The sequence below is a fragment of the Taeniopygia guttata genome, chromosome 1A, assembly GCF_048771995.1.
Source record: "Taeniopygia guttata chromosome 1A, bTaeGut7.mat, whole genome shotgun sequence".
In the NCBI taxonomy this organism is placed as follows: domain Eukaryota; kingdom Metazoa; phylum Chordata; class Aves; order Passeriformes; family Estrildidae; genus Taeniopygia; species Taeniopygia guttata.
The window spans coordinates 57,189,715-57,203,904 of record NC_133025.1 but is presented as its reverse complement, the minus strand read 5'-3'; the positions used below and the strand labels follow the sequence as shown (position 1 = coordinate 57,203,904).

General features: G+C 40.5%; 1 protein-coding gene across 2 annotated transcripts in view; it reads left to right on the top strand.

The window, feature by feature from the left end:
• CREB3L2 (cAMP responsive element binding protein 3 like 2) overlaps positions 1 to 14,190 on the top strand; it is a 74,367-nt gene that overhangs the window by 52,278 nt on the left and 7,899 nt on the right. Inside the window, exons 5-10 of one of the 2 annotated variants that reach the window (XM_030263306.4) lie at positions 1,570 to 1,748; positions 2,410 to 2,556; positions 4,283 to 4,341; positions 5,477 to 5,545; positions 12,497 to 12,596; positions 13,499 to 13,625. In XM_030263306.4, coding sequence (XP_030119166.2) covers positions 1,570 to 1,748; positions 2,410 to 2,556; positions 4,283 to 4,341; positions 5,477 to 5,545; positions 12,497 to 12,596; positions 13,499 to 13,625 — 681 coding nt within the window. Of the gene's footprint in view, positions 1 to 1,566; positions 1,749 to 2,409; positions 2,557 to 4,282; positions 4,342 to 5,476; positions 5,546 to 12,496; positions 12,597 to 13,498; positions 13,626 to 14,190 lie in introns of both variants that reach the window. The other variant, XM_030263305.4, reaches the window with a different exon arrangement.

Genomic DNA, 14,190 nt, shown 5'->3' with positions numbered 1-14,190 from the left:
GGATTCAACTCAGGCTATTGAAGAGCCGGAGTCTCTCTGAGCCTTTATGTGATGGGTTGTTTTTTTTCTTTCTTCCCCCACCCCCCCACCTTTTTCATTAAAAGAAAATGATCCCTTTTTCTCTGTAGGGTATTAATAATTGTACTGAAGGGAGCTTGAATTATTCAAGTACAGGATTGTTTAGGATAGAAAAGAAATCAATTTGAGGAGACTTAGTTAAGATTTAAGAAACTTCAGTGTTAACCTCTGATGCAGGATGTGAGTTTATATGAAAATAAAAGTTAGGTGAATCTCTTTGTACCATGTTAGTTTTAAGAACAACCATTATCTCTTTGTACTTGCACTCTAATATGAAAGGAGGAGCAAAGACCCCTACACTGAAAGCTAAACACAATTAAAGCCAAGAAAACTTTGGAAGAACCAGATATTTGGTGTGAGATCTGAGCAGATAACTGCATTTCAGTTAGAAACGCTTGATACTCTGTTAGGGAATTAATTTCTGTGGATAAGTAGCACTGCTCTAGGGGGAGAAGCAAATGATGTAGGTGGATAAAGGAAGGCTGTATTTCAACCCAGGTATAGATTTGTTTGCTCACTTTGTGGGATTAAGGGCCTTTCTGCTTTTCAAATTGTTTCTTCTGGCAACTGCAAGAGCTAACATGTGAGTCAAAAAGAGTGTTATAGATTTTTTAATTACTATTTTTCTTCCATCCTCCCTCACCATCCATTTGATCATTTCAACTCAAATTTGCAAAGCATAACAGAAGTGGAAGGTGGCAAATCTGCACTGTATCTTCCTATTTCAAAATTCAATTGCTGTAAATTTAGCTCAGAGGAAAAGTGACTTAGTTACGGCTGTTTTGAGCATCTGCTAAATTGTCCATTTAGTAAGAGTGGGTCATAAGCAGCACTTTGACTGACAATGCTAGAGCAGGTTCTTTTGGCTGCAGCTGAGGTTATCTTATGGCCCTGGATAGTGTGAGAGAGGTTGCTGTGGTGGCTGCCTGTGCTGCTCCTGCTCCATCAGTGCATTGAAGCCTTTGCTGTCACTAGGTTGTCAGTCACTTCTCAGCTGTGCCAAATCATGTTCTTAGGAGGCCTTTCTCTCCTTCCTGATTATGTAACTTGGATGTGATCCCTTCCCTTGCAAATACTGGCAGATATTTAATCTAATGTTTAAAGTTAGAAAATACTATTGTTTTTGGAGAAAAAGTATGCTGGCTCAGAGCCCCTCTGTTAATGCGGTTTCCCAGGAAAAGGGAACTTGTATTTTACATTATACATGAACCTCAAGGCATTTGAAGAAGGAGCTGAAGTGTAGGTAGAAGTACTGGTGCATATGCACAGAGCCCTGTTTTGTCTGTCAAACCTAAAGATAGCTGCTGCATTTCATTCCTTCTTTGGAGACCTGCATGCTCCAAACCTCTTCCAAGTTGCCATTTCTGCTTGATCCATTTTTTAGCAGACGCTCCTAGTCCCGGAAACTGTGTGCAGTGGTGGCTTTAGTGGCAAATTGAATCGACCCCTTAAACCCTTGTGTTACTTTCTGTCTCTGTGGCCATTCAGCAGTGGATCCCCTGCATTTGCCTCCCACCCCTCCGAGCAGCCATGGCAGTGACTCTGAAGGAGGGCAGAGCCCAGCTCGCTCGCTCCCTCCTTCCAGCCCAGTCCAGCTCCAGGCCACGGCCAAGGTGGCATCGCGCACGGCTTCGATGCTCTCCAATTCCCCTCTCCTGACTGCACCACATGTGAGTTGAGCTCTCTTTCTCCACCATTTATCTGTGTCTCTTTTTTTTTTTTTTTTACTTTTTTAATTACTGGTTTTGACAGAGATTTGCTAACTTTCTGTTGTTGTTTCGATGAATTCATCTCTGGTCAAAACTGAAGATCCAGTAATTCTTGCTCACTGGTCTGTTCTGTTCCCACAGGGAACAGCATGTGCCTCTCCTCTAAGCTGAGACAGGGTTCACTGGTGTTATTAGGTTTATCCCATCATGGACTGTGTTTTGCCTTAGGGCCCAGCCCTGCTGGGTTGACCTGTCTCTGGTAAATCTGAATCTGTCCTCTTGTCATGTTATTAACAGCTGGTGATCTTTAGGCAGGGATTTTCCTTAGTGTTTTTCATGTGTCTCTTCCCCTGTTTGAGCCAAAGGCAGTTATACTGTTGGCCTCAGTGTGGTCAGAGCTGGGCCAAGAACAACAGAGAATCCTGTCCCAAAGATTTGAATTCAGAATGGGAGTTAACTGAAAGGTCTTCCACACATTCCCAATTGCAGGAGGCTGTTCCAGTAGGCCTAGTCCTGTCTGAAGTAGGAGACGTGCTGCCTCTCCTCCCTAACAACCTTTTCTTCTAGGACTGTGTTTTATTTTATTTTATTTCATTTCATTTCATTCCTATGACCCTTGAAGAAATTACAGGGGACTGGCCCCCTCATCCTGACAGAGGAAGAGAAGAGGACGCTAATAGCAGAGGGCTATCCAATCCCTACCAAACTGCCCCTGACAAAAGCAGAGGAGAAAGTTCTAAAGAAAATCCGCAGGAAAATAAAAAACAAGGTAAATTTTAGCTAACTTTGCTGGGTGGTTCTTACTTGTCCTTCATTTAAAAAATTGCTGCAGCATTCTGCAGTAATGGTCCGTGGTACTGTTGAATGCTGTAACTTGTCTTTTAACAAAGTGCTTTTCTTTGTTCCTAAACACATCCATCAAATTTTCTGTCAGTGTGAGTGTGCCTCAGTGTAGGTATTTACCTGACCCCACTAACAATGGAGTATTTAGCAGGCAGGGTATCAAGTTGCTGTGGCTTGGCTCCATTTAAAAATCAGTACAATCCTACCCTTATGGCAGAGAAAGAGCTCTGTATTCTTTGCATGGTGAGGAAGGTGTTCTTTTCTGTTTCCTGTTTTAAAATATGACTCTGTATTTAAGTCCACTAGTCTTTTGATCACTGAATTCAGGGACTTGTAAAGTTGATATCAAGGATACCAAATGCCCTACAAGTTTGGTGGTTTTTTTTTTTTTTTTTTTTTTTTTTTTTTTTTTTTTTCTGGCATGGGGATGATCCTAATGACAGGGAAGAATTCAGTTTTTTTCAGGCCTGGCCAGTTCACTTGTTGTAGAGGATTTTAGCACATATTTCATGGTTACTATATTCTGCTACTGCTTTTGCAGATAGAAGTTTAAATTTGGACACACTAAATTGGAATTTTGTACTGTTTTTTATAAAAATTTGTCTGAAGTGATCTGGTGCATTTTATGTGCCACTGACATAGAAGCAGAGTAATTTATATTGAGGAGAAATCTGGAGGTCCTTTGGTCAAAGCCCTGGCTTGGAAAGCAGGGTCAGCTTAGAGGAGATTGCTCAGGGTCTTGTCCAGTCAGGTTTTACTGCTGCAAAGAGTGATGAATCCCCTGTGTCTCTGGGCACCATGTTCCCATATTAGTCCACTCTTGTAGTGAAAACAAATAAATAGAATCCCTGATGTGTGATTGGAATTTCTTTTGCTGCAACTTGTATTTGATGCCTCTTGCCATTTTGCTGTGTGCCTTTGAGAGCTCTGACATCATGTTTGCTGAGATTTATTTAAAGACAGCAATAAATCAGATTCCCTTCTCAGCCTTCTCTTCTTCAATCTGAACAAGCTCATCTTTTTCTTCCTTTCCTGAAATCCTGTGCTCTGGCATGTTTATTATAGCAGAGCTCTGCCTCTGGGCCTGCTTCTGTACATGCAGAGGATTTGTTCCTGAGCCATGGACTGCACTGTTGTACTCAGCTGTGGTTTTGCAGCCAGTGAACAGAGGGGGAAGAACCACTCCTCTGGGCCTGCTAACTACAATCTCCTTGATGCAGACCCATGTTTGGTTGGCTGCTTTTCCAACAGGGGCACCCTGCTGACAGTTGTTTGACTTGTACATCAGGACCCCATGTCCTTGTCTGCAAAGCTGCTTTCTAATACATTCATGGGCTTTTTCTCTCTTGGATGCATGACATTGTCCTTGGATCATCTTTTGGTATTTGTGCTGGGATATTCTATCCAGATGAATCTGATTTACTTTTTAAGGTTAGCAGGGGATGATCTCTTTTTGTGTGGGTGAAAGGAGGAGCCTTGCTTCAGAATGTGGAAATAGATCAAGCCAGTGCTTTGCTTGCCAGGAATAGAAATGAGAATAAGACAGAATCTTGAAACCAATAACATTAGGGCTTTTTACCAGTTTATTAATTTGTCTCTGATGCTTTTGTTTTCTGTGCAAATATTTGGTGTTTTTCATCCTTTTTCCTTAGATCTCTGCCCAGGAAAGTAGAAGAAAAAAGAAAGAATACATGGACAGCCTGGAAAAAAAGTAAGCCATCCTCCTTCCTGTTTCAAGCAGGCCAATAGCACCAGTTGTGGGACTGGGAAGGGATCCAGCTGTGGCTGCTGGGACAGTTCCATGCACAGAGTGCCAGCTGCCATCTCGTGGCAGTGACTGAGAAAAGGCCCTGCTCCTGGCAGCTGCTTCTTGGTGTCAGGACCCTGCCTGCCTGCAGCTGGTCCCTAATGTGCCAGCAAACACTTCACACCTTAAATTAGGCAAGACACAGCTGTATTGGCCTTTGCCTCAGACAACTGTGTTGGCCTAGTGGACAGGCAGTGTTCAGGGAATGATTGATCCAGAGTGAGTAAACTCTGTCTTCTAGTGCAGACAAAAACAGAAATAGGAAGTGGGTGAGTCAGTCAGATCTGCCTGGGAAAATAAGCAGGACTCGGGAAAATAGCATGTGACCCATCGACTTCCCTTAGCAAGCAGGAGCCAAACCCCCAGTTAGTGATTTATATCCCAAATAAATCTTTCTTCCAGGAGATGAATATTCTAGTATTACTCTTATGCAATTCACCAGATGGTTCTGTTAAAACTCTTGTACCATCTTTAGTGATATCCTTGATGTAATTTCTATTTTTTTTTCTTGTCTCTTTATAGCTCTGTCTCACTTCCTCAGAGTTACTCTTCTGAAATTCCACTTCATGCATACCAGATATCATGGATATTTTCTTTTCCCTTTTTTCTTCTTGAAGCTATTCAGGATGGTTCTGTTTGTTTTCTTAGGAGTCACATATTTTACTTGGACCTCTTACATGTTATATGACAATGTCCTTTAGTTTGGGGATTTCCAGAGACAGTTTGGAAATGGGTAGTATCTTGGGACAGTCTTGAGCACTGTCTTTAATCTCATGGCTTATTAGCCCTCATAGACTCTAAATTTGAGGCTCTGATTTCAGAAGCATGGCATTTCCCAGACAACTAATGCAACTTTTGCTTTGTGTTTCACACTATGAAATGTGATGAAATACTATGACTGAAGTTCATTGGTGTAATTGTTTCTTTAAATGTAGGCAAGATCATAGAGCTCTCAGTGAAAGCAAGTTTGGCTTGTTTTATAATCACTTGAATAAATAACTGATGTTTTTATATTTCTCTTTCATTGTGCTGTTTCCAGAGTTGAGACCTGCTCAAATGAAAACAGTGAGCTGCGTAAGAAGGTTGAAGTCCTGGAGAACACTAACAGGTAAGGTATGGACATCATCAAACAAAACTTGGAAGCAGGATATTACCATGAAAAGTGAAAATCTGCAGGTTAAGAGATCAGTTGAAGTGTGAACAATAGCTGTGTCTGACGGGGTTCATGTTAGAGAAAGATGTGTAAAGCCAGTTATTGTGACTGCAGTGGGATGTAAAGCATGGAAGTTTTGATGTCATGTCTTAAACTGCCTCCCCAACCTATGGTGTGCTTGAGAAACCTTTTAGCACTCTTCTCTGAGGTCCTCTGCTGCCCAAAGGAATGTAATTAGTAAAGCAAAACAAAAAAACTCTACAGTCTAGCTGTCCCAATTGTCTTTATTTACTGAAATTTTACCAGGAAGCCTTAACTTGAGATGTGACACTTTCAGAAGTAACAGTGCTGAAACTCAAGAGTCATTATTAGTTCCTTATACACTACTAGATGTCATTGCAATCACTGTGCACACTTCTAACTATCTCACACCCCAGAATTTCCTTCATTTGGAGGGGAAAATCACCTTCTTTCTTCTTCATTTCTGAAAAAATGAGTGACTCAGTGGTGGCTTTTTCAAAGGACACATGGCAGAAGATGTTGAATAGCTAAGCTTTTAATTTTATGTTAGCTGAGAGTGCAGTGTCAATCCTGGTTTATGCTCAATGTGGCAAATTCCAGTGAGTAGGTACTAGATGAGCCCACCCTTAACACTTCCCAGTAGAGGCATTTGCAGTGATGGCTGAATATTACCAAGGAACATGATGGTGACACTGAAGTGTGGGGGGAGGCTGGGTTTTGAAGATAAGACCCACGATCATGGAAGATGGCCCTAGAGCTCATCTGGCAGCCAGTGCATTGCTAATTGAGTGGCATGTGTTGTTTCTATTCTCTGGATCCAGTCTCTAATTTCATGAAGCCAGACCCTGTAGCGCTGTGACTTGCTGGAGAGTGTCTCCCACACACTGCTCATGCATAAAGACATCTGCTACTTGCTTGAAGAGAGCCAAGCCATTTCTGTGCATCTTACATCGTCCTCCAGGGTTTGACATAAAAGAACCAGGAACTATTCTGTAGGTGTGGAGTAGGGATGTCTCACCCAGAATCTGTCTCAGAACATACTGAAGTCAGCTTCTCTTAACAAAAGGTGCAGCTATAGATTATCTACTTGGGGTCAAGATGTTATCAACCCTGGAGTTGTTCTTCCCAGTTAAGATAAATTTGGCCAGCTGTTTTCCAGATTTCTGATCTGTTGAGGATGCACTCAAGCTTTGTTGGATATCCTTTCAGGAAGGACCTTTAGCATCTTATCTATTATTTGATTATCTTAATTCTTTCATGCTAAATGCTCTGAAAAGTTTTAGGTAAGTGAGATGATCTCCAAATCCTTCATACTTTGGCCATGTGGGATGGGTTGTGTTGTTTCCTTCCCTCTGCAATGGCATTGATATTGATGTGTAATCTCATGCAGAGAAGCAGATGTTCATCCTTCTGCACAGAAATTCTTGTAACTCATGGCAATGCTGTTTTGGCTATTTAGATATCAACTGTGTCTAAACTCTGCTAAGGCTTATGTGTTAAGTACTGAGGAATTTGTTAAAGTGCCTGCTTTCATCAAACCTCAGTTTTGTAACATATCACATTATAGGGTTTTTCACCTTAACTACAAAAAGCCACTTTTCCTGTTTACTATAGAACTGTACAACAAGGTTCCAGGCCTTGGTTTAATGAACATTATCCCCATCCTAAAATGAATTCAAAATGTCTCATTTCCTCATTGGTATTTGCACAGAGCCTTGGCATGACATCCAGAAACTGTCCACATGTTTCAGAACTTGTCTTCACAGCATCCTATAGCTGGAACTTTCATCTCCTACAGACAGTCAGTAATCTAAATTCAGAGCAGTGGTGTTCAAAGTTATTTAGTGTCAGTTTATTGCATCAGATGCCTGATTTTATATGTTTAGGGCTTTATTTCTCAAAGTACCTAGCACAGTTATGCATACATATATCATATTTAATATGGCCAAAGCAGAGCCTAGTTGACTTTAGCTGTAACTTTGAGTATTCGTTTCAGTAAAAAAATGAAGACATTATTGAACATATTATCTAAAATTAGATCTACAAACATCAAAGCTGTTCTCCTATTGTTAGAGATGGTAAGAATGCAAGAAAGATAACAGGAAAATAAGAGCTATGTTTGCATGTTAAAATGATGCTTTCAAGTGTAGATGTAGACAAAGTTGGATTTTTACCTTGTTGAAAAGTTGGGCTATAGTTGCTTACCTGAAAGTTAATGAATGTGTATTGCTGTCAGTCACTATCATGTTTGTGTAGTCTAGCTGGATTGAGAGGCACTGAAGAGCAATTTCCAAAACATACAACTATTGAACAGCAGTTTCAGTATGTGCAATCAGATTTTAAGAGTATGTTAATCTAAATATAGAAAACATTTGCATAGGTACATAATTAAGACTTCAGGGAAACCCTGCTTGCATTTCAAAATCTGACTCCAAACCATGGAAACACTAAATTTTTTTTCCTGATAAAAGTGTTCCTTCATTACTCTCAGTAACATGAAAAAATTTAGAAGATTCTTCCTTGAAAGCCAGCCTTAGCCTGAAAATCTGGATTTGAAAAGATGTAATGTCAAAGGTGTAGGTGTGGTCAAAAAAATTGCACAAAGAAGCATCTCCCTTGGCATTCACACATCTTAAAAGACAAGGCAGGAGGCTGGGGATCAAGATGCTGGAGTTTTTAATTCTCATTACTCTTGAGTGGGTGAGTGCAGCATTTTTGTCAGCTTTAGTATTAGAATAGTAGCATATGTTACCTCTCCGAATAAGTGTGACTCAGACCCTTAAAAGAAACCCATCCAAGTTCCTTCCTAGGCAGTTTTCTCAAAACTAAGGAAGCACATTATTACACGTTTATCTGTTTTTTCTTATAGCCACAAGTGAGCCATTGGTTTGAGTAGCATCTAAGCATGTGGGACACTGCTCTCTCAGAAAGCAAAGGGCGTGAGAAGAAGCTGGTGCTGGGTATTGAACTGTTGTCCCAGTCACCAAGAAGGCTTGTCCCACTCCCATTTTGGCACTGAGACCAAAGGCAGAAACTGCCAGTGATCCAGAGGGTTGCAAACATTCTCTGACACCAGTGTGGTCTACCTGGGAGCCCTGTTTAGGCTTAAAGACAATTTTGAAACATCTGGTTCTGGTGTTGAGAAGTGCTTTTGCTTCTCACTTTCGTTGAGTCTGTATTTGTAAGTATCTTGATGATCTCTTTTCCTGGAGAAATGATAGACATAGGATCCAGTGCATGTGTGGTTGAGAGTGTCACAAATGGACAATGAATGCAGGTGGCTGCCAGAGTTGTTCCCATGGAGTAGCAGTAGCCAGCTGAGTAGATCTGCACTGACAAGCATCTTAAAAGCAATGCCTTGTAAATAAAAATAGGATGTTCTTCCATTTCTTCAACTCTCATTCACCTAAAGATCAAGTTGCACATCAGTCTGACCCACCAATGGTTTATTAGCTCCAAAGATGCCAGATTTCACTGATTTATTGTTTGTTATTTCATTTGAGACTGATAAAGTCATTTCAGCAAATCATTTTCAAGGAGTAAAGGATCTAGGTTTAAGTTGCAATGAGATATCGTGCACCTAATTTCAGGCCACCCTTACAATAGTTGACAAAGCATGGCAGCCCCTGGAGTAACTTCTTACTTTCAGAGGACATTGGTTTTTATGTTGAAACATCTTTTATGGAAATATTGGTGGAGATTTTCTTTGTAATTGAAATGAGGGAAGATAGTGGATTTAAGTGGTCTTCTAGTTAAAACCTTACTTTGGGATTTGTCCCCTTTCCTACAAATGGGACAGGTAGAGAAGGAATCTCTGTGTAGAGTTAAAAGACAGAATTATTTTTCTCTCTCCTTATCAGAATTGCGTTTTGTTCCTCCACAATAGGAATAATCCTCTAAAAACTTTTGATTAAGATAAAGTATTCAATGTCCCTTAGAAGATGTCTTGTTTGGCTGTTTTTTATGTTTTTTTTGAATCAATGTTGCATTTTAAAGAGAAATACTGACTTGAGGAGGTCTCCCATGTGGTTCTGTAGTGGAAAGAAGGGAAGGCTTGATTTGGTCCATACTTTGGTAGTGAAAAGGCCTCTTCTGAAGATATGTGAATATTCGGCCAAAACCAAGACATCACAGACAGACCGAGTTTGCTGGCAGCATGTGGAAGGAAGCACAGGAGTCTTCGGTCACTTTACAGCTTTCCTGTGAGGTGCTTCCATTGGCAGGGAAAAGTGTGAAAACACGCTCACACCTCCTACGGAATTGACCCTCTAATTGAATATCCCTGGGAAATGTGTCAGACGCAGTGAAAATAATCCCTGGGGGTGCAAACCCCCTTAGCATGCTTTCTTGGGATTGCATTTTCTCCTGTTAGGACTTAGCCTTAGGCAGTGTATTCCACTAAAAGCATTTGTGGCCTCTCTACTGGTACTTAGAGGGAGCGTCATAGTTTAGGGAAGGCCCTTTGTGCTTCTTCTGCTTCTCCTGGTTGAGATCACCCTTGCAGCTGTCCACTCACAAGCTTTTGCATGGGAATCTTTTGACCTCATAATCCAGTCTTCCACCACTCCAGATTCAAACAGAGAATAAATGCACTAAGGAGTGTCCCATTTTGGTAGTGACAGGATAAATTGATGTAATCTCTGATCAAACTTGTACTTTGTTCTTGCCTCGGTTCTTGCTCGCAGTTTGCAAATGCACCTGTATCCTGTCAGCTCCAGACACTGAGTCCTTGTCTGTTGAGAAGGAAACAGTAGCTCTGTTCAAACAGATAAGCGACTTGGGGAAGAAAGACATTTTATGTGAAGGTATTTGGTAAATAAGGTGGAAGATGAATCTTCCTCTGTCTCTAGGAGACCTCAGAATACCTGCCTAATTACACTTCCCAAAGAGACTGTTTTGCAATCAGCTCTCTGGGCCCATTCTGCTCAACAGGTTTTTAAAATTGAGCATGAAAAGGCAGAGATGAACAAAATGAGAATTGCCTCTTCTCTGTTGATTTCCTCACCAGCCATTAGCTGTTTTCTCACTGACGCCTCCACAAAAAGTGGCAAGATTGATCAGTATTTCAAGGCTGCTGCTGCTGCCAGCCCCCGAGCTGAGGAGGAGGAGAGCTCCTTCCTCCTCACTCTGCAGAGCTGTTCTGCACCGAGCCCAGTGAGTCAGGCCTGAAATGGGGGAAAGATTTAGCCTTCTAAAATAGCACAGAAAGTTTAGAGTTGAAAGGGTGTTGCTGTCTGACACAGCTGGTGGCACGTGGTGGGAATGCTGTAGGCAAGGTGTTCTATGCCAGGAAATGTTGGGCACAGGTCTGATAAACACTGTACCATGCACTGGATGCCAGGGGGAACTGGGGAGAGATGCTAAAGGGAGCAGGGAATTAGGATGGTCTCATTTAGGTGGTGGACACTGTTTATATTTCTTAATTTTCCTAATTACTGAATAAAGGATTGCCTTGGACACATCACTCTCTTTTTTAAATACTGAGTTGCAGAGTAAGCCATGCTCTCAAGAGCATTCAAGATATCCTTTCTTAACAAGTTGAGAAGGATCTGCTGGCCCAGATAAATCCGTGCTGTGAGAATGCCTTGTGCTCATTTCAGAATGTATTCCTGAAGTCCTTGAATTCATTAAACCCTAATTAGCAATGAGCATTGATGATTAAAAAAAATCTGTTAAAATAGGCAGACCAGTGTATATTGAGCTATGAAGGCACCTCTGGGTCTGTCCTACAATTAGCTTTTAGCCAGTTTGGTCTTAAAATACTCCTTCTATTTTCTCTGGCATCCTGACCTTGCCTCTTGCTTTAGCTTTTGATGTAACAGCCTCCAAAACTGTAATCTGGAGTTTCTGTGGGGTATCCTCCACAGTAGATTGTGAAACTTACAGGAGAAGTGAAAAGTAAATTTGGGAACAAATAGAAAATTTAGCATCTTGATGGAAAATTATACTATATTTGTGTTGAGGACCGGTATTTGGGTTGCTCATAGATTGTTAAAAAAAACTGCTGTGAAAATCTTGTACTAATTATAATTTGAGATAAGTCCCATTTAAATTGTTTGTCTTTCTTCTGTTCTTCTGACTGTAGTAATTGATGCTACAGTAAAAGAAGTAAAAATAAATAAATAAATAAATAAAAAGAACAGTCAGAAAGGCTCTTTTGCTCTGGGCCTGTTGAATCCAGCCACAAGAGAATTGTAGCCACTTGGAGCATTTGCAATTTTTGTCAACTCTTCAGGATTTAACAAATAGCATTTAAAATGTTTTATTTAATAAATGGATGTGAGAAGTGAAGACTGTGCCTATGTGTGGTTTTAAGTTCTTCTCTTTTTAAGTTCTTCTCTTTAAAAGTCAGCTAACATGTGTTCTAAACAAATAAATAGCAAGATTTTGGGAAAGGGGGGTTTTGATAACCAATTAGATTGCCAAGTAGAATAGTTGAAGATTTTGATTACTAACTGAGCAGTTATAAACTTGATTTTACATCTTTAAAAATATTCATGAATTCATGACACAGAGTCAAGTTATATATGCAACTGGTCACTTGCATACAGAGCAGTTTCAGTTGTTAATGTGCCATTTTGTATAGAAACACTGAAAATACAATTTTTATTTATAAGAACTTACTGAAAATACTAGAGAAGTAATTGTCAGGGACATAAACTGAGTGAAATGCAAAAAATCTTGAACATTTCATTGCTAATACATGTAAGAACTTTGTAAAATTAAAACCATTCCTTGCTAGTAATTTTAAGGAGAAGACTTTAACTATCTCTACCTTATCCTAAATGCTGTATTGTTGCCATGTGTTGGAATTTGAAACAAAAATCTATTTAGCCAACAAGCAGGTCAGTGTGTGTGACCTTGTCTATTGTCTTTGCTTTCCAGAACACTTCTGCAGCAGTTGCAGAGACTCCAGGCTGTGGTTGCTGGCAAAGTGTCTCGCTCGTGTAAGGCAGCTAGCACACAAACAGGGACCTGTCTTATGGTGAGTGTCCCTAAGGCTGGGAATTCTGAGGGAATGAGCTCTTTCAAGGCATATCTCTTGTTCTGCAAAACCTCTCAATGGCAAATTTGCAGCTTAGGGAACTCCTTCTCATGATTTAACAATTTTGAGAGAAGTGAGACTTAGGACTGGGGAACATTAATGATTGTGGGAAGGTAGTGAGTTCTGGAGGAGACTGGGCCTGTGCTTTTGCTTGGGTGCTGCAGTGATGAAAGAAGGAGCAATGCTCTTCTAAGGGACCCATTTTATTACTTCCTGCAGTATTATATGGTGGAAATGGTGTCTGGGGTTGTAAAATGAAATTGAGGGTGACCTTTGAGGCTCGGTGCTTTTGATACCAATAAAAATAAACTTGCTTAACCAAATCAAAATATGACTGAGTCTGTAAATCTACTTCTGTCCTATTTCAGTAGTAGTAGTCAAGATAAGAAAATGAGTAGAATGAAACATTTTCTTTTCACTCCTTACACTCAGCTGTCAAATTCCCTTTATACCTAAAGTGTTGTAAATTGATGGAAATAATTTACAAGACATAGGCTGTTCTTGCAATCTAGCCTCACTGTCACTTGGAAGCAAGACTGGGGCCAGAAGCAGAAATAACCTTGGAAATCCTCAGCAGTGCCTGTAAAACACACATGGCAGCTTTATTTGCATTTCAGCTTTGTGAGTAAAAAAGACTGCTGGTCAGAATGGTGCAGACATTGAAAATGAACCCCAGCACTGAAATGTGCTCTTTAAAGAACTGAATTGTAATTGTTTAGGTGCCTCTGATAGGTGTGCAGTGGTGAGGATGGCCTCATGTGATTTATTTTGATAAAGTATCAGTTCTCATGTGCACATGTGGGTCAAGTGCACTCACCTCTCCTGCATCTTTCCTTTGCCAGATGGTGGTGCTGTGCTTTGCAGTAGTTTTTGGCAGCTTCTCTCAGAGCTATGGGCCATATCCTTCTGCTACAAAGATGGTGTTGCCCAGGCAGCATTCCTCACCGGAGTCCTACACAGATTCCATTGGTAAGTGACAGCTATTCCAGTCTTGCTCTTTGCTTGGTTGTATTTAAGCACTTGTTTTCCACACCCATTCCTAACCCCCTTCTCAAGCACCTCATGCATTTCTGCTCCTTAAATGGCCATTTTTTTATATATGCCTATATTTTTCTGAGAAGGACAGCTTGGCAAACTATGCTGATAGCAGCAGACTTCATAAAAATGAGCAAAACCTTTTCCCCGCTAGCCTGCTTGGTACTTCTGTTTAAAGAATTTTTTGCCTCTGTCTGTGTAACTAAAGTTAGTGGTCTGTGAAAGGTAGCAGGGTTTCTACTAAGTAGCAAATGTTCATACTGTTAAAATGCACTAATTATTTCAGTGGCTTTTATCTTTGCCAGTGTCACCAAAGAGTCCAAGGATGGAATGGGAAACTGTTAGTATTACATAATCATAATGAACCAATATATTATCAAAGTTATTATTTAATCTTGTTCTTGTTTTGTAAGTAATTTAGGGCTTTTTGATCCCTACCTGGACCTGGACCTGTGGTTTCTCTCTTCAGCTATCGAATAGCCAGTTAATCACTATGAAA